Here is a 22,455-nt window from a genome sequence, read left to right as displayed (position 1 = left end):
TAAAGGAACCTATTTAGAAAATAAACAAACCTTTACAACCCCTTTAATAAACTAAAAAAATGGGTGGAACTAAGCTTTAATTACAGCAAAGTTCTTTTCTTCCAAAAAGGGTTGTGCTATGTAGCGGAGCAGTGTAAATCTCAAAACTGGACAAACAAACATACCGATCGTTTATCATACTAATCAGTTCCCATGTATGTAGATTTCATTGCTGTATAGAGCTGTTTGCTTGCAGTTCACATTTAAGTGAATAGAGCCTCATTCAGTAAATTGGGCCACATGTGCATAGCCTGTCCCTGGCTTCAGCCCTGTGTTAGCAAACTTTGCATTCTACTCCAGGATTCCTCCTCTGTGAAGTGTTAAGGATTTATGTTTAGCTGTTAGCCTTTGAAATAAAGGAAATAACAACCCTTTGATGTCAGTCATTGAGCGCATCCTTTGATTCTCTTTAATTATTTTTTTTGTTGCTTTGATTTATCTGTTCTAGATTTAATAAAAAGCCACAGCGGACTCTTCCTCCTCACTGCTGTCACCAACATCCTCTGTGTCTCCCACATAGAGCGGGAAAGCAGCGCTGACGCCCCAGATCTGGTATTTCGCAGTAAGTTTTTATATCATTTTGTGAGCCAGAGGAAACCCCCCAACTGCTAGATGCAGAAATTTTCCTTTTAAGATCTAAATTAATATACAGGGCTAGATTCACATAGATCAGCGGATCTTTAGATCCGCGTGATCTATGTGATTTAAGATACGCTGCCGCAAGTTTGAGAGGCAAGTGGGTAATTCACAAACCACTTACCTCCAAACTTGCGGCGGCGGATCGTAAATCCCCCGGCGGAATTCAAATTCCGCGGCTAGGGGGAGTGTACTATTTAAATCAGGCGCGTCCCCGCGCCGATTTAAATGAGCATGCGCAGTCCGTGAATTTTCCCGGCGTGCATTGCTCCCACTGACGTCGCTAGGACGTCAGTGGTTTCGACGCTTACGTAAACGACGTCCATCCGTATTCGAGAACGACGTAAAAAAATTCAAAATCGACGCGGGAACGACGGCTATACTTAACATTGGCTGCGCCTCATAGAAGCAGGGGTAAGTATACGCCGGGAAAACCGCTACGGAAACGTCGTAACAACACTGCGTCGGGTCCGCGTACTTTCGTGAATTGGCGTATCTCGCTGATTTACATATTTCTCAGCGTAAATCAGCGGGAACGCCCCCCGCGCCATTTTTAAATTGCAGATAAGATCCGACGGTGTAACACAGTTACACCTGTCGATCTTAGGCATATCTATGCGTAACGGATTCTATGAATCGGGCGCATAGATAAGACCAGTGTAAGTCAGAGATACACCGTCGTATCTCTTTGTGAATCTAGCCCACAATGTGTGTGTGTATATAAAGTTCTAATACCTCTTCAATAACAATATCCTTTTTTAGAAGAAAGCAAGAGAGTAAAATGTTAAAATGAAGCAGTGCTTTTTGTAATATATTAACCACTTAACCCCCGGACCATTTTGCTGGTCAAAGACCAGAGCACTTTTTGCTATTCGGCACTGCGTCACTAGCTTTAACTGACAATTGCGCGGTCGTGCGACATGGCACCCAAACACAATTGGCGTCCTTTTTTCCCCCACAAATAGAGCTTTATTTTGGTGGTATTTGATCCCCTCTGCGGTTTTTAGTTTTTGCGCTATAAACAAAAATAGAGCAACAATTGTTTACTTTTTGCTATAAATATCCCCCAAAAATATATAAAAAAACATTTTTTCCCCTCAGTTTAGGCCGATACGTATTCTTCTACATATTTTTCGTAAAAAAAAAATCGCAATAAGCGTTTATTGATTGGTTTGCGCAAAAGTTATAGCGTTTACAAAATAGGGGGTATTTTTATGGCATTTTTATTAATATTTTTTTTTTTACTAGTAATGGGGGCGATCAGCTTTTTTTTTTTTTTTTTTTTCTCGGTACTGCGACATTATGGCGGACACTTTTGACACATTTTTGGGACCGTTGGCATTCTTATAGCGATCAGTGCTATAAAAATGCGTTGGATTACTATAAAAATGCCACCGGCAGTGAAGGGGTTAACACTAGGGGAGGGGGTTAAGTATGTTCCCTGGGTGTGTTTCTAACTGTAGGGGGGGGACTGACATGGGGAAATGACAGATCTTCTGTTCATACATTGTATAAACAGAAGATCAGCATTTCTCTCCCTGACAGGACCGGGAGCTGTGTGTTTACACACACAGCTCCCGGTCCTCGCTCTGTAACGAGCGATCGCGCCCCTATTGGCTGCTGGGCGAGGTGACGTATAGCTACGTGCTCTCGCCCAGCAGAGCCGGCCTGCCGCCGTAGAACTGCGGCGGCTGGTCGGCAAGCAGTTAAAGGAGAAGTATAGCCAAAGCTCATTTGGCTGTAGTTCTCCTATGGATTACAGGAGTGCAGTTTGTCTTGCAGACGAAACGTGTTGGCTTTGATTAGTGCAGTTCGTTTAGCACTCCTGTGACCCGTCTTCAGTAGAGAGCGGGCTGAAGTCCACTGTCTGCTGACGTCACAGAAGTCTGTCCAGGCTTGGGCATCATCACGATAACGGAGTCCGGATCCGCCCACATGCCTGGATTGGCACCCAGTTCAGCCTCTCAGCGTGCCACTGAAAGCCTAAGCCGGCTGCTCCCGCCCCATCCAAAGCCCAGTGCTCCAATGAGCGAGGTGGGGGCAGAGCAGAGAGGAGCTCAGCGAGCTGTGAGAACTGAGCGATCGGCGGTGTTCAATTGCTTGGTTCTCAGTGTTGGAGCCAGCAGGGGACTGATGCTGCATCCACCTAGGTAAGTATGAGGCTGGGTTCACCTTTTCAGGTGAAATTTTCGGCTGAGTTTGGACCTAAAACAGACCAAAAGGCGCACAGGACTCCTGTGCAAATTCACACCGGAGCCGCATCGGAGATTTGTGAAGCAGGCTTCATAGAGAGCAGGTCAAAATGCCCGCATCCAATTCGCAATGGTGAGAACCCAGCCACAATCATATACAGTGAAAGCAGTGCTAAGAACCAAATGTTGAGTACTGACATATAAACATACTGGGGTTGATTTACCAAAGGCAAATCCACTTTGCACTATAAGTGCACTTGGAAGTGAAATTGGAGATGCAGTCGCTTTATATCTGAGGGGAACGTGCAAGGAATTTTTTTTTTTTTGCTTGCACATGATTGGATGATAAAATCAGCAGAGCTTCCCCTCATTTCAGAAAGAAAATCGTACATCTCTTATAAGGCAATCCAATAAAGATCTGTTTCACTGAGGATTAGCACAATTGTCCGGGTAATCTTTGAACAAGATTGTTTTCATAGATGATGCGATTTTTGGTTGCGGGGAAGAAGATCACTTTGTTTCTTCATCAACACAGTCAGCTACACTAGTAAATCCAGCTGGATAAAAAAAAACTGCGTCTGTCATTTCAGGCTGCAAACAACAAAATGTTTATTAAATATTAATATATCTAAAATGATTATTTTAAAAGGGGGTGTGTATATATATATGCAAATGAGGAAAACCGCCGATTCACGTCCGTACGCCCGCCCATCGCTCTTTTTCTACGTCGTTTGTGTTCGGCTTTTTCCGGCGGATAGCTACCCCTGCTAATATGAGGGGTAGCTAATGTTAAGTATGGCCGCCGTTCCCGCACCGAGATTCAAAATTTTTACGTCGTTTGCGTAAGTCCGTCGGGAATCCCGATGGCCACAATTGACGTACCCGCCGCTAACAATGACGTCCTAGCGACGTCATTTGGAGCATGCGCACTGGGCTTTTTCGCGGCGGCGCATGCGCAGTTAAATCGGCGCGGGAACGCGCCTGATTTAAATTGTACACTCCCCCTAGCCGCGGAATTTGCATTCCGCCGGGGGGAGTTAGGATCCGACGGTGCAATTTGCGAGGTAAGTGCTTGGTGAATCATGCACTAGCCTCGCTAAATTTCACCAGCGGATCGTAAACCAGGTAGATCTAGCGGATCTAAAGATCCGCAGATCTACATGAATCCGGCCCTGTATGTTTTTATTGTAAGATTGTGTTTGTTTTATTCTATTTGCTCATTTTTATATTGTCTTTATAACTATAATTCATTTCTGTTTAGGTCAGTAAAAGAAGATGCGTCACCTCGCTTCCCTGTCGGCGTGTCCTGCTCTCTGGCGTTCTCTGCCTTGTCCGTCTTCTGAACTCAGGCTGGATTTTGTGCTTCCAGGTGGCCAATCTTTTCGGTACATTGCATTATATAAAACTGTATGTAAAAAAAAAAAGTATTTCCAAATTCCTATGTTATAACTGACTTTAGCAGTTAATATCGACAAGTAAGGTCATCTCTGCTGAAGAAAAAAAGTAGCCAGTCTGAGCTCCAGTCATCACCTTTGGCAGAGATCACATGACCAAATGCCTAGGTATTTGATCTTATAGTGATTATTCGGGGATTCGGAACAGTAACTTTTGTAGCAAAGGTTTTTTTCCTCACTATATTTAAAATGGAAACATATTGCAGTAAATACAGTAAGTGAAATACAACAATTCCTACTTATTGTGTTTGGGGTTGGATAGAGGTGGATCCATCAGAATCTCTGAGTCATAACATAACGAATGAATCCAACATTAAAGTGTTACTAAACCCAGGACCCTGCATTCCCTATATCTGATCTCCCACAGTACACGGAACATGGAAATGCAATTATTTTAGTAAATATAAACTGCTAAATTCAAATAGGTATGAGTGTCTGCGCTGTGATTAAAGCTAGTGAATGGGTGGATGGATGAGGGAAGAGCAGGGGAGGTGGTGGGGGGAGGGGGGTGGATGTGGACTGGGGAAGACAAAAAGTGTCCAGACACAATGTGTTGACCTAACCCGGTGATGGATGGATACGGTGCTAGCTAGGCTGTGTCACCGTACCCATCCATCACCGGGTTAGGTCAACACATTGTGTCTGGACACTTTTTGTCTTCCCCAGTCCACATCCACCCCCCTCCCCCCACCACCTCCCCTGCTCTTCCCTCATCCATCCACCCATTCACTAGCTTTAATCACAGCGCAGACACTCATACCTATTTGCATTTTTTCATAGTCTTCATTGGACAGACTTTTCTTTGTTTGCTGCAGTGTCCACATTCACAGCCCTGTGCATCACTTCTCCCCCCCCCCCCCCCCCCCCCCCTCCTATCCCCTCCCTTCCCCATCTACCCATTTCAACGCAGGAGTTTCACCTATTTTTTATAAACTGCTAAATACCTTTTCTCATCAGCAGTATATAGCAGTCTTGTGACTTCTATCAGTGTCTGGTTAAAACTTGTAGGACTGGCAGGAAAGGGGTTAACACTAGGGGGTGAGGAAGGGGTTAAATGTGTACCCTGCGTAGTGTTTCTAACTGTGGGGGAAGGGGACTGACTGGGGGAGGTGACCGATCTGTGTCCCTATGTCCCTCTCCCTGACACAGTGTTTCTCAATTCCAGTCCTCAGGCCCCCCCAACAGGTCAGGTTTTCAGGATTTCCCTCAGATGAAAAGGCTGTGGTGATTACTAAGGCAGTGAAACTGATCAAATCACCTGTGCAAAATAATGGAAATCCTGAAAACCTGACCTGTTGGGGGGGCCTGAGGACTGGAATTGAGAAACACTGCCCTGACAGGACATGGATCTGTGTGTTTACACACACAGATCCACTTCCTTGTCTGTGTAACCGCCGATCGCGGGCGCCTGGCGGACATCGCGGCCGCCAGGCACGCGCATCGGCACCTCAGTGATGCGGCGGGCACGCGCCCCCCAGTGGCTGGAGGCCGTATATAGACGGCCTCCCGGAAATTGGCATCCACACTACGGCCGTACAAAGTCGTACGGCCGGCAGGAAGTGGTTAACCACTTCCCGACCGCCTCATGTACATATACGTTGGCAGAATGGCACGGACAGGCACATCAACGTACGTGTACGTGCCTGCCTAGACGTGGGTCGGGGGTCCGATGCGGCGGTCGGATCGGAAATTGTCCGAAGTGTCCGCCATAATGTCGCAGTCACAAAAAAAATCGCTGATCGCCGCCATTAGTAGTAAAGAAAAAATAAATTAATAAAAATGCAATAAAACTACCCCCTATTTTGTAAACACTATAAATTTTGCGCAAACCAATCGATAAACGCTTATTGCGATTTTTTTTTTATTTTTTTTTTTTTTATTTTTTTTACCAAAAATAGGTAAACGAATACGTATCGGCCTAAACTGAGGAAAAAAACTTTTTTTAGATATGTTTTTGGGGGATATTTATTATAGCAAAAAGTTAAAAATATTGCATTTTTTTTTCAAAATTGTCGCTCTATTTTTGTTTATAGCGCAAAAAATAAAAACCGCAGAGGTGATCAAATACCACCAAAAGAAAGCTCTATTTGTGGGGAAAAAAGGACGCCAATTTTGTTTGGGAGCCACGTCGCACGACCGCGCAATTGTCTGTTAAAGCGACGCAGTGCCGAATTGTAAAAACCCCTTGGGTCATTTAGCTGCATATTGGTCCGGTCCTTAAGTGGTTAATATGTGTTCGGGTTTAAAGGGATGAGATGGCAACCCTACACCCTTGCCAAGGAGCCGACCTCCTGTGTTCACAGGGCAGTCGCTTAGCATGCGATCCGTAAGCTAGTGGGGATCACTGGAGTTCTACAATGGTTGCCCGCTTCTAAAGGGATCCTACATGTATATGCAGATTTCCATTGGTCCAAGCGAAGTTTATCTTTAAAGTACTGCTTGACCTCAAATATCACATTATAAGACAAGGCAGTCATATCTTCAACTCGTGTTCCCATTGTGATTGGTGCCGGAGACGCACAGATAGTTCCTTATTGGGTTTTGATTTGTGAAAGGCTTGTCATTTTTATTCAGGTGGAGGGAGAGCAGTCCGGGTTTCTATACCGGCGTGGTACATGAGCGTGTGTGGACCCTGACACAGAAGGATGACCGCCTCTGGTACGCCGTGTACCCCAACACAGAGGAGCAAGAGGGGAAATCCAATAAGGAAACGCAGAAGAAAGCCACAAAGAGAAAGCTGCAGAAGACAACCTCCGAGGCCATCAACACTGAAGACATAAAACAAGAAAAAGACGATGACTGGACAAATGTTCCTATTCATATTGACTCCAAAGACTGCAAGAAAGATGGGGAAACGCTGGAGGATTATTTCCAGCTGCACCTCCGTCTCCAGGATCTCTATAAGCAGTGGGGAGAATCCGACACCAACTTTCAGAAAATAGCCAGAGAGTTTTCAGGTAATTATTTGATATCTATGTCTGTGTCATATTTTTTTTTTTTTTTTATGTATTTTTTTTATTGAATTTTATATTTATAATTATTATGCAGCAATTTTCAGAAAACATACAAGGGCTGTCAATCTGAGTCCATGGCCGGTTTCACACTGCTGTGCATCAACGCAGGTTTTATTTAAATGCATTGGCCCGGATTCACAAAACACTTATGCTGACGTATCTCGAGATACGCCGCGTAAGTGTATATATGCGCCGTGCCCACAAAACTACATACGCCTGAAAATAGGCTTCATCCGACCAACGTAACTTTCCTACGCCGGCGTATCGTTGGCGCATATTTACGCTGGCCACAAGTGGTACTCCCATTGATTTCCTATGCACCTATGCAAATGAGGGAGATACGCCGATTTACGAACGTACTTGCGCCCGGCGCATAATATACGCGCTTTGCGTAAGTCCTACGTCCGGTGTAAAGTTATTCCCCATATAGGAGACGCAAGTCATGCTAAGGTATGGACCAGGGAACACAGCCTTCGTATTTTACGTAGTACGTGAATATGGCTAGGTGTAGGCAGTGATTCGACGTATGTTAGCCAGTTGTTTCGACGTGATTCTGAGCATGTGCACTGGGATGCGTCTACAGGACTGCGCATGCGCCGTACGTTATTTGTAACTTTATGACGCTCAGTCCTTCATTTACATGGGGTCACGCCTCATTAGCATGGCTCTCGCCCACTTCCACCTACGCTGGCTTACGCTGAGGAAACCCAGCGTAGATTTGAGAGTACTGTGCTTGCCTCTGTGCGCTGCGTCGGCGTAGCGTTTATTCGATACGCTACGCCGGCTGTCTCTCAGGTCGTGCTGGCAGTTGTAGTCCCCTGTCTCTCGGGCCATGCTGGCAGTTGTAGTCCCCAGTCTCTCGGGCCATGCTGGCAGTTGTAGTCCCCTGTCTCTCAGGCCATGCTGGCAGTTTTAGCCACTCACCTCTGCAGCTCTCTATCGTTCTCCCAAGTCTTGGTGACGACGGGCTCCCTCACAGCTCCCTCACTGCCCTGGAGTTCATGGCCTGCAGGGTGAGGATCCGGCTCGGCACTGCGGGGGCCACCACACTGCTCTTGGCCCTCCTTGGGGCCCCCGGCATCCACCCTCTTCAGTCCACCGCAGAGCACCAATCTCACCTTACCCCTCATGTCACTGGAATACCGCCGCTCTCTCGTGGCCGGAGTCAGGAGGAGGGGCCGGGTGCCGCTCTGTGGTGGGCAGCGTCAGAAGGAGGGGCAGGGTGCCAGTCTCTGATGGCTGGAGTCAGGTGGCAGGGTGGCGCTCTGTTTGTAGTGTGGAGTCAGGTAGCTGAAAGCGAATATCGGCCCGTCCATCCCCAACATGAGAGACTGAATCTGACAGCTGCACATATTGGTCTGGCTCTGATAGGGCCCCGCTCAGTAAGACGGCCAGTTGCCTGGGGGCCCCACCTGCCCAGCGACCCCAGCCAACTGCCCAGCGTGCCCATGTGAAAAGACAGCCCTTCCGCTGCTCAGCTATTCACTGGGAAGCTCAGAGTACTGCTGCTTCTCCTCCCCCAGCTCTTATGCAGCTGCAAACAGAGGGAATTAAAAAAAAAATTGAAAAAAAGGAAGTTATAATGTTTTTTTGATATCTATACAATAATGTTTTGCCTTTTCATTTCTATTTTAAAAAGAATGGGTTGTTTTACAAGGTGAGGGTTCACATATACTTTAAAAAGCAGACCTTCAGTCACTTCTTTTGTAAATCAGCCTCATGGTGCAATCCCATCCTCCTTGTGCTGAAGCTGTGTGTTCTAATCCATGAAGTAAAGTGCTGCTGCTTCTCTCCAGGGATTCGCATCCTGCGCCAGGATCCCGTAGAATGTCTCTTCTCATTCATCTGTACTTCCAACAACCACATCTCGCGTATCACAGGAATGATCGAGCGCGTTTGCAGCACTCTGGGAAGACGCCTGTGCCGACTCGATTCTGTGGATTATTACTCCTTCCCCAGTCTCCAGGCATTGGCAGGTAAGCTTCTCTGAACATCAACTGGTTGCAGGAAACCGGTGTTCAAAATCAAAGCACTTCTAGTTTTGTTCTAGGCCTCCAGATTGGATCTACACGGTATTGGGACACCTTCCTTTACACGCACATGAACCTTAAAGCGGGGGTTCACCCTATCGACCAAAAAAAAAAATATTTTTTTTCTTTTCCCTTAAAATCAGGCATTGTAGCGCGAGCTACAGTATGCCTGTCCCGAATTTTTTACCCCCGTACTCACCTTGTAGTCGTCCATCGAAGATACCGGGGAATGGGCGTGCCTATGGAGACGGAGGATGATTGACGGCCGGCTCTGGCGCGTCACGCTTCTCCGGAAATAGCCGAAATAGGCTTGGTCTTCACGACGCGTGCGCATAGCCTGTGCGCAGGCGCCGTGAAGAGCCAAGACCTACTCCGGCTGTCTTCGGGGAGAGTGACGTGCCAGGGCCGGCCGTCAATCATCCTCCCTCTCCATAGGCACGCCCATTCCCCGCGGGAGCCGAAACCTACGATGTCGGATTACAAGGTGAGTCCGGGGTTAAAAAAATCGGGACAGGCATACTGTAGCTCGCGCTACAATGCCTGTCTCGATGGTAAAATGTGTGGGGGGGGGGGGGGTGAACTACCGCTTTAATTGTGTCTCAGTTCATAGGCCTCAATATTCCACCCTTTGCAGCTATAAAAGCTTCAACCCTTCTGGGAAGGCTGTCCACAAGGTTTAGGAGTGTGTCTATGGGAATGTTTGACCATTCTTCCAGAAAAGCATTTGTGAGGTCAGGCACTGATGTTGCACCAGAAAGTCTGGCTCACAGTCTACGCACTAATTCATCCCAAAGGTGTTCTATTGGGTTGAAGTCAGGACTCTGTGCAGGCCAGTAAAATTCTTCAGCACCAAACTTGTTCAAAAAAGATTCTGGGTTGGTGAAAACCCACCCCCTTATAGTAGTCTACACACTACAATACTATAATATACTATACACCATACTACTATACTAAACCATACTACTATACTAAACTATAACATACTACTATACCATACCATACTATACTGAACTATACCATACTATACTATACCATACTATACCATACCATAACTATACTATACCATACTACTATACCATACTAAACTATTTTACCATACTACTATACCATACTACTATACTATATCCTACTACTATACCATACTACTATACCATACGACTATACTACACCATACTTATACTATACCATACTATACTACTACACTATGCTACTATACTATACCATACTAATATAACATACCATACTTATACCATACCATACTACTATACTACACCATACTTATACCATACTACTATACCATACTACTATAGTATAGTAGTATGGTATAGTAGTATGGTATGGTATAAGTATGGTGTAGTATAGTAGTATGGTATGGTATAGTAACTATACTATACCATACCATACTACTATACTACACCATACTTATACCATACGATACTACTATACTATACCATACTAGTATACTATACCATACTTATACCATACCATACTATATACCAGGGATATGCAATTAGCGGACCTCCAGCTGTTGCAGAACTACAAATCCCATGAGCCATTGCAAGACTCTGACAGCCACAAGCATGACACCCAGAGACAGATGCATGATGGGACTTGTAGTTTTGCAACAGCTGGAGGTCCGCTAATTGCTTATCCCTGCTATATACTATACTATACCATACTATACCAAACCATACTACTATACCATACTACTACTACATATTTAAAGTGCCTTTAAATTCCTCCAATGCAAAGCGATTTCACCAAAATGATGTGAGCCCCCTATTGCAGTGCAGACTCCTCTTTCTCAGATTCTTCCCCCATTCCACCATGATCAAGTAAAAATGAACACTTCCCAAAACCCCATGACCCCCCCTGTAGATGAGTGGTTATGGTCAGCATGTGCAATCACCCCAAATGGCCCCGCTCCACCTTTTGTACTCCAGGTATTAGACCTTTCCACTTCTCAATGATGCTAGGATGCCTGAGAAAATAAAATGCCTACAATGGTGTAAAATCATAAAGACCAAATTTATTAAATTAACAATCAATTGCACTCGCATATAAAAGAAATCTCAGCACTTTAAAACAACTTGGCATCTAGTGTAGAGCCGAACACTCCACAGTACGCGATGACATCACTGCACGTGGGACACGCCCCTATGCGTTTCGTCAATGACTTCTTCAGGGGAACGTTACTGTTAAACAGAAATAAAACATTTATGGCGACGGAATTGTTTCTTAACAACACTACAGCAACAAAATATACAATATCCGTGTGACTCACACTTGTACGTTTTTCAGAAGTGGGAGAATAGCTCAGATCCCCTCCACCATAAAAAATAATGTACTGGGATAATTCTAGAGACTGCCATTGCTCGCCTCACCAGAAAGTACCTGAAAATACCTAGCTGTCCTGCAGATCCAAGGTCTTTAATGTCTTCCTAGTCTCAGACCTGGAATTAATATATGTGGATCAGCAGACCTGAATTTGCCCAGTATTCACTTATTACATGCTGGTTCTGGGTCAGGGACTCGGAAAGTATAAAAATCACAGAAAGCCAGAAGGCCTAAGAATAGAGGAGCGCTGTGCGTGAATTAAAAACTCCTGGAAACTTTAGTTGTAGAGCTGTGGTCACTTTATAGGTGTGCGACTTTAAAACATAGCCAGTGCATTTAGGAGGATCGGTGCGGTTTTGCATTGCAGCCTGTAGATGGAGCTAGAGGTCTCTAGCAATATTAGCAAACCGTAGATTCATCCTTCATTCTGCATCTCTCAGCAGAGCAAGGCATGTTTTGGAACATACTACACATAACAATGTTGTCATCCACATGTCATTCAGAGTAGTTCTATAAGATACTAATTGCTAGAAGTATAATCTATCATGTTGACATTTGTAGCTTTATGTAACGCGTTGCCCAGTGATTAACATATACTGTCTCCTTGTTTTGCACTACTGCTGATGACCCAGAGACCAAGTTGCGTAACCTGGGCTTTGGGTACAGAGCAAAGTTTGTCAGCCAGAGCGCAAAGACCATCTTTCTTAAGCGCGGCCTGGACTGGTTGGAGAGCCTTCATCATGTTCCCTATGAAGAGGCGAAGACTGCGCTATGCAATTTGCCTGGAGTTGGAGCCAAGACATTTAGGAGGATTAGAGCTCCCCGTTCCGTAGGGCTTTGGTATAGTTGGATCTATCTCTAATATACAATAGTATCAGTGGCCCAGATTCACAGCGGAGATACGACGGAGTATCTCAGATACTCCGTCGTATCTCAGATACTCCGTCGTATCTCTCAGAGTATCTATGCGACTGATTCATAGAATCAGTTACGCATAGATAGCCCCAAGATCCGACAGGTGTAATTGTTTTACACTGTAGGATCTTAGGATGCAGTACCGCGGCCGCCGCTGGGGGGAGTTTGCGTCGTAAACCAGCGTCGGGTATGCAAATTAGGAGTTACGGCGATCCACGACGGTTTTTCGCGTTCGCTACGTCGCTGCTAGTCTAGTTTCCCGTCGCAAATTTAGTCGTCGTTTTGGGTGCCCTAACTTTACACAGCACACGTATGTGCTGTATAAAGTATGGCCGTCGTTCCCGCGTCGAAATTTAAAAATTCACGTCGTTTGCGTAAGACGTCCGGGAATACGGAAGTACGCTACGCACGTCGCCGTTCGAAAAAATGACGTCAGTTCGCGCAAAGCACGGCGGGAATTTCAGAACGTAGCATGCGCAGTAGGTCCGGCGCGGCAGCGCGCCTAATTTAAATGGCACACGCCCCTTTGAATTAGGCGGGCTTACGCCGGAGGCCGCCAGCATAGGTTTTCATTGCAAGTGCTTTGTGAATCAGGCACTTGCGATGAAAACTTGCTGCGGTGTAACGTATCTACGATACGTTACGCCGCTGCACTTCTACTTGAATCTGGCCCTAAGTTCACAAGATCAGTCGTGGTAAAATGTTTACATAAAAATAAGTTAGCGCAATACACTTCACAAATACACAAATCTAAATCCAACCTTTTGAGGTTGCACTTTTATTGTAGCAAGACTTAATAAGAATATTGATATTATCTTGGCGCCGGTAACACACACAACTTTTTCTACGCCTCATATAGCAGGGGTAACTTTACGCCGGAAAAAGCCTAATGCAAACGACGTAAAAAAATGCGCCGGGCGGACGTACGTTTCTGAATCTGCGTATCTACCTAATTTGCATATTCCTTGCGTAAATTGACGGAAGCGCCACCTAGCAGCCAGCGTAAATATGCAACTAAGATACGACGGTGTAAGAGACTTACGCCAGTCGGATCTTAGCAAATTTCCGGCGTATCTTGTTTTCTGAATACAGAAAAAAGATACGCCGGAGCATCCTAGAAGTTACGCGGCGTATCAATAGATACGCCAGCGTAACTTCTTTCTGAATCTGGCCCAGTGTTCTGAAGTGTCTTTTGCATCTGACAGAGTATCTTGTTTTGTGGATACAAAACAAAGATACGCCAGCGTAACTTCTTTGTGGATCTTGGCCTATACCTTTTATGCAAACACATCAATATACACTTATTGGGATATTTTTTTTTTTTAACCAAAAATATGTGGCAAAATACATACTGGCCTAAATTTTATGAAGAAATCTTTTTTCTTGGATGTTTTTATAGCAGAAAGTAAAAGATATTGTTTTTATTTTTTTATTGTCCGTCTTTTTTTGTTTATAGCACAAAAAAAGAAAAAAAACTCAGAGGTGATCAAATGGCACCAAAAAAAGCTCAATTTGTGGGAAATAAATAGCATAAATTTTATTTGGGTACATCGTTGCATGACCGCGCAATTCTCAGTTAAGGTAACACAGTGCCGTATCGCAAAAAATGGCCTGGTCATGAAGGGGGGGGGGGGTAAATCTTTCTGGCAGTCAAGTGGGTATACAACACACACACACTTAGACCCCTTTCACATTGAGGTGTTTTTCATGCGGTATAGCGCTAAAAATAGCGCTGCTATACCGCATGAAAAAATCATGCCCTGCAGGCTTCAATGTGAAAGCCCGAAGTCTTTCACACTGAAGCGGTGCGGTAGCAGGACCGCTCCAAAAGTCCTGCTAGCCGCAACTTTGGAGCGGTATAGGAGCGGGGTGTTTACCACTCCTATACCGCGCCTTCCCATTGAAATCAATGGGAAACCACGGTAATACCGCCCCGCAATGCGGGCGGTATTAACCCTTTTTTCGGCCGCCAACGGGGGTTAAAACCTCACTGCTAGCGCCCGAATATCGCCGTAAATTCGACGGTATAGCGTCGCTAAAAATAGCGTGGCTATACCGTCACCGCACCTCCGCTGCCCAATGTGAAAGCAGCCTTATGTATTATGAGAATGTTGAGGTGCTGTTTTGCATCTCAGCCTGTAGATGGAGCTAGAGATCAATTTTAGCAAAAACGATTTACTACTAGAAGATTCCTCCTCCATGCTTCATCTCTCAGCAGAGTAAGCCATGTTTTGGAACATACTACACATAACAATGTTGTTATCCGAGGAGTTATATAAGATACTAATTTCTAGAAGTATAATCTATCATGTTGACATTTGTAGCTTTATGTAACGCGTTACCCGCTGATTGACCTGTACTGTCTCTTTGTTTTGCACTACAGCTAATGACACAGAGATCAAGTTACGTAACCTGGGCTTTGGGTACAGAGCAAAGTTTGTCAGCCAGAGCGCAAGGACCATCTTGCATAAGCACGGCCTGGACTGGTTGGAGGGCCTTCGCCATGTTCCCTATGAAGAGGCAAAGAAGGCGCTATGCGATTTGCCCGGAGTTGGAGCCAAAGTGAGTTTAAAACTCTCAAGTCTTTCTCTCAGTAGCTCAGCTCAACCGTTTCCCTCTCATAACTCCTACCCAGTGTTTACCTTGGTGTAGCACCCTCCCAGATAGGGTTTTTAGTTAAATTGGGCAAATGTAGTTCTTGTGGCTTGTCTGTAATCAGTAGAGCAGCTTGTGATTGCTTTGGGGCTGCTCTGGGCTCTGCAGGTTTGATTACTTTCCCCTGTCTTCTGGGGGTTTCCACCAAAATGTAGTGAATGGGATGGTCAGAAAAGAAGCTTGAATATTTGAGGCGCTAGCTAATCCCTGGGGGAGTGTGCCCGGATGGGGGGGGGGGGGGGGGGGGACGAGCAGTCCCCCCGTCGGATTTGTACAAAAATCAGTCGGACTAAAATCCAAAGTACAAACATGCATGCTCCGGACCAATGCTAACCGTAAGACAACAATAGCAGAAGTTGCCCAAAGGGTGACGCTAAAGAGCAGAAAAAAAACACGTAGTTTCGTGAATGTTGGCTGAAAATGTTCTGCCGTCTGTATGCAGAACAAGTTCATGGACAACACTCTTTGGGCAAAAATCCACGGATTTGTCCAATGGAAGTCCGATCGTGTGTACGAGGCTTTAATATTTTTCTCATGACAGGTTCTCAGACATCTGAATCCTATTTTTGACTTGTTTTTAAAGAAGCCAGCTCCGGGACTGTCGCCTTGAATCCTGCCTTCACCACCTAGTGTGTTAGACCGCAACATTTCTTCTAATATGCTTTTTAGTCGTATAAATAAATATATAATGATTGTATTCAGGGCTTTCCAAATTATGTTATTGGATTCCTTGGCTGCCTTTAGCTGGGTTTGTACCAGTGTTTGGCCAAGTTTTGATCATGGGGCTGGACGGGTGAGGGGCTGAGTTGTCTTTAATGTCTTTTTCATAATCTTTGTGTGATTTTTAGATTGCTGACTGTGTTTGCCTGATGGCGCTGGACAAACCTGAAGCCGTACCTGTGGACACCCACGTTTGGCAAATCGCCAAGAGAGACTATCTGCCTCAGCTCGGCCAGGGGAACAAAAGCATCACCGAGCGAGTTTACAGAGAGATTGGTAAGGGTATTTCATGTACATTGATATTTACCCATGCCGATCTCCGCATTCTCCACCAATCTTCTCCCACCAACATTTCCTTTATTATTCTGATGGATTTGAAATTTGGTTGTTGTGCATTAATGTACATTATCACTGCCCATTGCTCTTCCTTAACCACTTGAGACCCGCGCTATTGACAAAAGACGTCAACAGCGCGGCTCTCAAGTGCCAAGTGGACGTCTTTGAACGTCTTTTAAAGTGTATTACCCATGCGCGCCTCTGGGGGGCGCGCAGCGGGTAAACGCTGTCCCGGCACATCGCTGAAGAGTCGATGCGTGTACCTGGCGGCCGCGATGTCCGCCGGGTACACGCGATCGTCGGTAACACAGCAGGGACGTGGAGCTCCACATGCTGTCAGAGGAGAGGAGACCGATCTGTGTCCCTTGTACATAGGGACACAGCATCGGTCACCTCCCCCAGTCACCCCCCTCCCCCCACACAGTTAGAACACACCTAGGCTACACATTTAACCCCTTCCTCACCCCCTAGTGTTAACCCCTTCCCTGCCAGTCACATTTATACAGTAATTAGTGCATTTTTATAGCACTGATCGCTGTATAAATGTGAATGGTCCCAAATTTGTGTCAAAAGTGTCCGATACGTCCGCCGCAATATCACAGTCCCAATAAAAATCGCAGATCGCCGCCATTACTAGTAAAAAAAAAAATCATAAAAAAAATCATAATTCTGTTCCCCATTTTGTAGGCGCTCTAACTTTTGCGGAAACCAGTCGCTTATTGGGGTTTTTTTTTTTTTTTTTTTTACAATAATACGTTGAAAAATACGTATCGGCCTTAACTGGGGGAAAAAAAAAATGTTTTTAAAAAAAAATGGGATATTTATTATAGCAACAAGTAAAAAAAATATATATATTTTTTTTAAATTGTTGCTCTTTTTTTGTTTATAGCGCAAAAAATAAAAACCGCAGAGGTGATCAAAAAAAGGACGTCAATTTTTTTTTTTGGAGCCACGTCGCACGACCGCGCAAATGTCAGTTAAAGCAACGCAGTGCCGGAAGCTGACATTTCGCCTGGGCACGAAGGGGGTTTATGTGCCCAGTAAGCAAGTGGTTAAAGTAGTTCTAAAGGTTGAAGGTTTTTTATCTTCATGCATTTTGTACATGAAGGTAAAAACCTTTGTGCAAATCCCCCCCCCTCTGCCACTCCCTTATACTCACCTGAGCCCGATCAAATTCCAGCAATGTGCACAAGAGCAGAAACTCTCCTTGGTGTCTGCCACCAGATTGGCTGAGACACGACAACGGGAGACATTGACTCCCGCTGCTGTCAATCGCAGCTGCTGAGGAGGCAGCAGGGGGCTGGGCCTAGCCGTGGTCTGTGTGTCAGACACGTCAAAAATTCTTGGATAAACAGCGACTGCATTTAATCAGATGCAATGCCAGCTGCGAGGGGTCTGCATGATTTACAATAGCTGGTTATCATGGATGGAGAAATTGAGTGATTTTTCTCTCGTCCAGCCAGTTAAAATATGTATGGCTACCCTTTGAGCTGTAGTCCTCAGTAACGACTCCCAGCCATATACCTTGCACTCCTACCAGGCAGTACAGCCTCACAGCATGGCAAAATCCTACATGTTTCTTTACAATAGTAATTTCCCTATACACATTTTTTACATTGGCCTAATGCGGGATCCACAACCCCTCACTGGCACCACCATCTTTGCTAAAGGGCTCTGACCAGCCTTTGTGACCAGGCAGAGCCCTGCGGCACATTTGCGCACTTGTATAGACAAAGGTCCGGGACCTCCTTAACTGCTCTGGCTTTGCGCGTGCACGCACGAGAACAAAATGTGCTTAAGGGCTATGTCAGGGATCCTCAAACTACGGCCCTCCAGTTGTTTAGGAACTACAATTCCCATCATGCCTAGTCATGTCTGTGAATGTCAGAGGTTTACAATGCCTCATGGGATGTGTAGTTCCGCAACAGCTGGAGGGCCGTAGTTTGAGGATCCCTGGGCTATGTCATGTCATGTCACGACGGCCAGGCAGAGGCAGTTGGCACATCTGTGCATGCATGGAATCAAGCGCAACCTCATTCATTCTAGGCAAGAAAAATTTTTTAAATTTTAAAGGGAAAAAAAAATCCACTTGTGGGGGAGGGAGGGGACTGGAGCCAGGTGCAAACAATTTGTGTTTTAGGCCTCATGCACACTGGATGTTTTTTACAGATGATGTTTTTTTTTCTGTAGCCAATAAACTCCCCATGATGTTATCCTATGTATCTATGCACACACAGGCTGTTAATAGCAGTTTTTGGCTGGAAAAAAAATAGTGTGTTTTGAGAGGAGTTTTTCAGCTGTAAAAATGCTCAAATTCTGAAACCTTCATGTTTTTTCACCTTAATGCATCCTGAAAAAACATCCGCTACTTACCAGCCCCCCCCCCCCCCTTTTACTTACCTGAGCCCTCGAAAGTCCTGCGTCAAATGCGCTGGCTTCTCGGCTCTTCTCGGCCCGGTCCTCTTGGCTCTTCATTGGATAGATTGATAGCAGCGCAGCCATTGGCTTGTGTTGCTGTCAATCCACTCCAAAGACATGAGGGCCGGTGGGCGGGGCCGAGTCCTGTAGTCGGCGGCTATGGACACAGGACTCGGGAGCGCGGCCGCAAGTAACTCCCTTGGGAGAGTGCTTTCCAGGGGGTTACCAGAAGCGGAGAGGAGCCGAGACGGCTGCCGAGGGACCCCAGAAGACGTGCAGAGCCTAGGCAAGTATGACATGTTTGGTATTTAAAAAAAAAATAATTGAAGCTTTACAACCCCTTTTAAAAATGCCAAAAATTTGTCTATTCAGCGTTTATCTGTGTTTTTGAGCCATGAGGTTTTGTGGGAGTATAATATTGCTAAAAAATGCAACAGCCAAAAAATGTTGCAAAACGTATTCTACAGATAACACTACTGGCATTTTTATAATGTCCAGTGTGCATGAGCCCTTAGAGTGAAGATCCAGTTTAATTAATAAGATTTTATTTTCAACAAAAGTGTTACAAATCTGATTTTATTAATATACAGTAATATATATATATATATATATATATATATATATATATATATATATATATATATATATATATTAATATTATATATATTTTCTTTTTCTGTATTTTTTTTTGGTCTTTTTGCCCAATAAACTGTTGGAATGAGAAATTGAAACAGGTAAATCTATGTGTGACATTGTCACCAAATTGCAGATTGTGACAAATTATCCATTTATATCACATTGACCATCATTTGTAAGGAGTCATGCGCCAACTACTGCTTGACGCACCGATGCGCTTACTCTATGCATCCAAAATATACGCAACCTTTTCAATGATTTCTCGCATTTTCTGTGAAATGTGGCAAATAGGGATTTTCTTGTTTCTGAATTCAACAGGAACATGCGATTTGAATCCTGGTTTATTTGCTCTGGCTTCACGCACACAGGAATTTTAATGTCGCCCTCCTGATAGTTTATCGCCCCGAAGATGAGTATTTCTGCTACTTATTGAGTGTTGGGCTATTTAATTTACTTATGGCTGGCAACCCTGCCAGTTCTAGCGCTACATTTTTTTTTTTTTTTTTTTTTTTTTTTTATCCTCGCCTTTCCTAATATGCTCTTTTTCCTCCAGGAGATTATTTTCGGAACTTGTGGGGTCCATATGCCGGATGGGCGCAGGGCGTAAGTAGAAATGCGATTTAGCTGCTGTGAATTGTAAAATCAATTATAATTGCGCTCTAAAAAAGTTATAAATAAGCGTGCAAGTGAACCTAACCACAGTGAATATGAACAATATGCGAATAAGTTCCTGAAAAGAATCTCTGATTAACAAACAACAAAGTTATTAATCTGTGAATAATCCTGTGAAATGAAATCATATAGATCCAGAATAAAGTTGTTTTTTTGTGACTAGAGTGACTTTTACACAAAGTGAAATTGGATCATATGAATCCAGAGTAAAGTTCTTTTGCAAAGGGTGACTCAGATGCAGAAAATTAATCAATAGGTGTGTTGTTCAAAAAAAGATGTAACTCTCGCTTAACAGACACCGTGAATCCACCGCCGTAAGGGATGTGCGCTTACCAGCTGCACAGGCCAATCAAGCCAGCCCAGGGTCTTTTATTCACGTTACTTCCAAACACCGTTCCAGTCACTCCGTCTGCAGGGCCGTCTGAACGAGGACACAGCTGAGCGATCCTTCACTCCCAGCCCGTAGGCGGCTCAGTGGGCAATAATATGGCATGCCCACATCAGCGGTCTGTCCGGTCCATTGTCTGCTCTCCCCGGTACAGCTAGAAGTCTCCCCATCCGGATCTCTATCACTCTCTATGCCTCGTGATAGAGAGTGATAGAGACCCGACTGGCTCGCAGTCTCCGCTCTAATAGTGGATAATAAAATGCTTTGTCTTGCTGGCAGCAGACTGATGACATCATCGCCTAATCACTGAATGCAAAAACTGCTTTATTTAGATATAAATTCAGGGCATTATATACCTATAAATTCACATGTGCAAAAAGGCCCTGCAGCACACCTAAACACAAAAAAATTCAATTAAATTGCGGCGCCCAACAGGTAGGAAGGCTGCCGCTCCAGGTGAGCACACTAGAACAATCAATGTCCACTCAGGAACCAATGGGTGCTGGCAATGCACGGGATAGCTATGATCATAGCTATGACTAAGCATTGATATCCAATGCGAAACGCGTCAGCTGTTTTTCCCACTGTGTGCTGATACTTGCAGTGCATTTTCCTTTACCCAATAAAGGGCACGTCTTTTTTAAGAAATTGGAGTGCGGCTGTCCATATCCTTCTTCTTTTGCATAAATTGCGGCGCCCTTTGAAAAAAATCATGCATGAAAAATTTCAGATTAAAAAAAATGCAGACTGGCGAATGAATCATTAAAGTGATTGTAAAGTCTTTTTAATAAACAAACAAAAAAAAAATAACAAACATGTTATTCTTACCTCCTCTGTGCAGTTGGTTTTGCACAGAGCAACCCCAAACCTCCTCTTCTCCGTTCCCTCTTCGCTGCCCCTGGCCCCTCCCTCCAGTCGAGTGCCCCCACAGCTAGAAGCTTGCTATGGGGGCATCCGAGCCAAGTCACAGCTCTGTGTTCATTCAGACACGGAGCCCCGCCCCCGCTCCCCCCTAATTGGCTAACTGACTTTGTTTGACAGCCACAGGAGCCAATGACACCGCTGCTGTGTCTTGGCCAATCAGGAGGAGAGTCCCACATGGCTAAGACCCTTGTGGGTCTCTCTGGAGAGAGATGGGGTTCACATAAGTAATTAGGGGGTGCTGGAGAGGCTGCTACACAAGGTTTTTTTTATCTTAATGCATAGAATGCATTAAGATAAAAAAAACCTTCTACCTTTACAACTCTTTTAACGTCTTCCCATAGAAAGGGTTTAATTTGTATCACACCAGAGCTGTATCAAGTGACTGATTTGGTGAATAGCATTACGTATATCTCATTTTTTAGTCTGTTTTCTAGCATTTTGTTCTCTTTCATTGTTAATGGAGATACGAGGTCACAGAAAATTAGAATAACTTTTTTCTTTCCTCTAATTGTTTCCATGTCCAGGTCTTATTCTGTTCTGACCTCAAGAAATTCCAGAGTCCCGACAAACCCCCGAAAGCCAAGACGAAGGCAAAAACCAAATTAAAGAAAGAAAACTCGATGGCTTGAAAAATGTAAATACTTTTTGTAGCAAATTCATAAAGAATTAAACATTTCCTTTTCTATGCTTGTGTGGAATTTTGGTTTTTAAAGTTTTAGGTCAGGAAAAGCTTAAAAAAAAAATGATATTCAGTACGTCTCAGAACATACATGCTGTCTGGCTCGCAGTCTCTGCTCTAATTCCTCCCAAAGGTTTTCTATTGGATTGAGGTCAGGACTCTGTGGTGGAGGAACTTGACTGCCCTGTACAAACTCGCTCATCCATGTCTTTATGGACCTTGCTCTGTGCACTTGCTCTGTGCACTGGTCCAAATCATTTGATGAAGGGGGGATTATGGTGTGGGGTTGTTTTTCAGGGGTGGGACTTGGCCCCTTAGTTCTAGTGAAGGGAACTCTTAAGGCGTCGGCATACCAAGACATTTTGGACAATTTCATGCTCCCAACTTTTTGGGAACAGTTTGAGGACGGC

General features: G+C 44.7%; 1 protein-coding gene across 2 annotated transcripts in view; it reads left to right on the top strand.

Moving 5' to 3' along the window:
- The window catches only part of OGG1 (8-oxoguanine DNA glycosylase), a 28,336-nt gene extending 6,285 nt beyond the window's left edge, over window positions 1–22,051 (top strand). The window contains exons 2-9 of one of the 2 annotated variants that reach the window (XM_040359029.1): window positions 488–591; window positions 4,129–4,252; window positions 6,896–7,278; window positions 9,132–9,311; window positions 15,001–15,179; window positions 16,121–16,268; window positions 19,936–19,985; window positions 21,891–22,051. In XM_040359029.1, coding sequence (XP_040214963.1) covers window positions 4,143–4,252; window positions 6,896–7,278; window positions 9,132–9,311; window positions 15,001–15,179; window positions 16,121–16,268; window positions 19,936–19,985; window positions 21,891–21,995 — 1,155 coding nt within the window. In that variant the 5' untranslated portion in view covers window positions 488–591; window positions 4,129–4,142 and the 3' untranslated portion in view covers window positions 21,996–22,051. Of the gene's footprint in view, window positions 1–487; window positions 602–4,128; window positions 4,253–6,895; window positions 7,279–9,131; window positions 9,312–15,000; window positions 15,180–16,120; window positions 16,269–19,935; window positions 19,986–21,890 lie in introns of both variants that reach the window. The other variant, XM_040359027.1, reaches the window with a different exon arrangement.
- The last annotated feature ends 404 nt before the right edge of the window (window positions 22,052–22,455 follow it).

Source organism: Rana temporaria, chromosome 7 (genome assembly GCF_905171775.1).
Source record: "Rana temporaria chromosome 7, aRanTem1.1, whole genome shotgun sequence".
NCBI classification, from domain to species: Eukaryota; Metazoa; Chordata; class Amphibia; order Anura; family Ranidae; genus Rana; species Rana temporaria.
The sequence above is the reverse complement of the archived record's forward strand: the minus strand, read 5'-3'. Positions and strand labels throughout refer to the sequence as shown.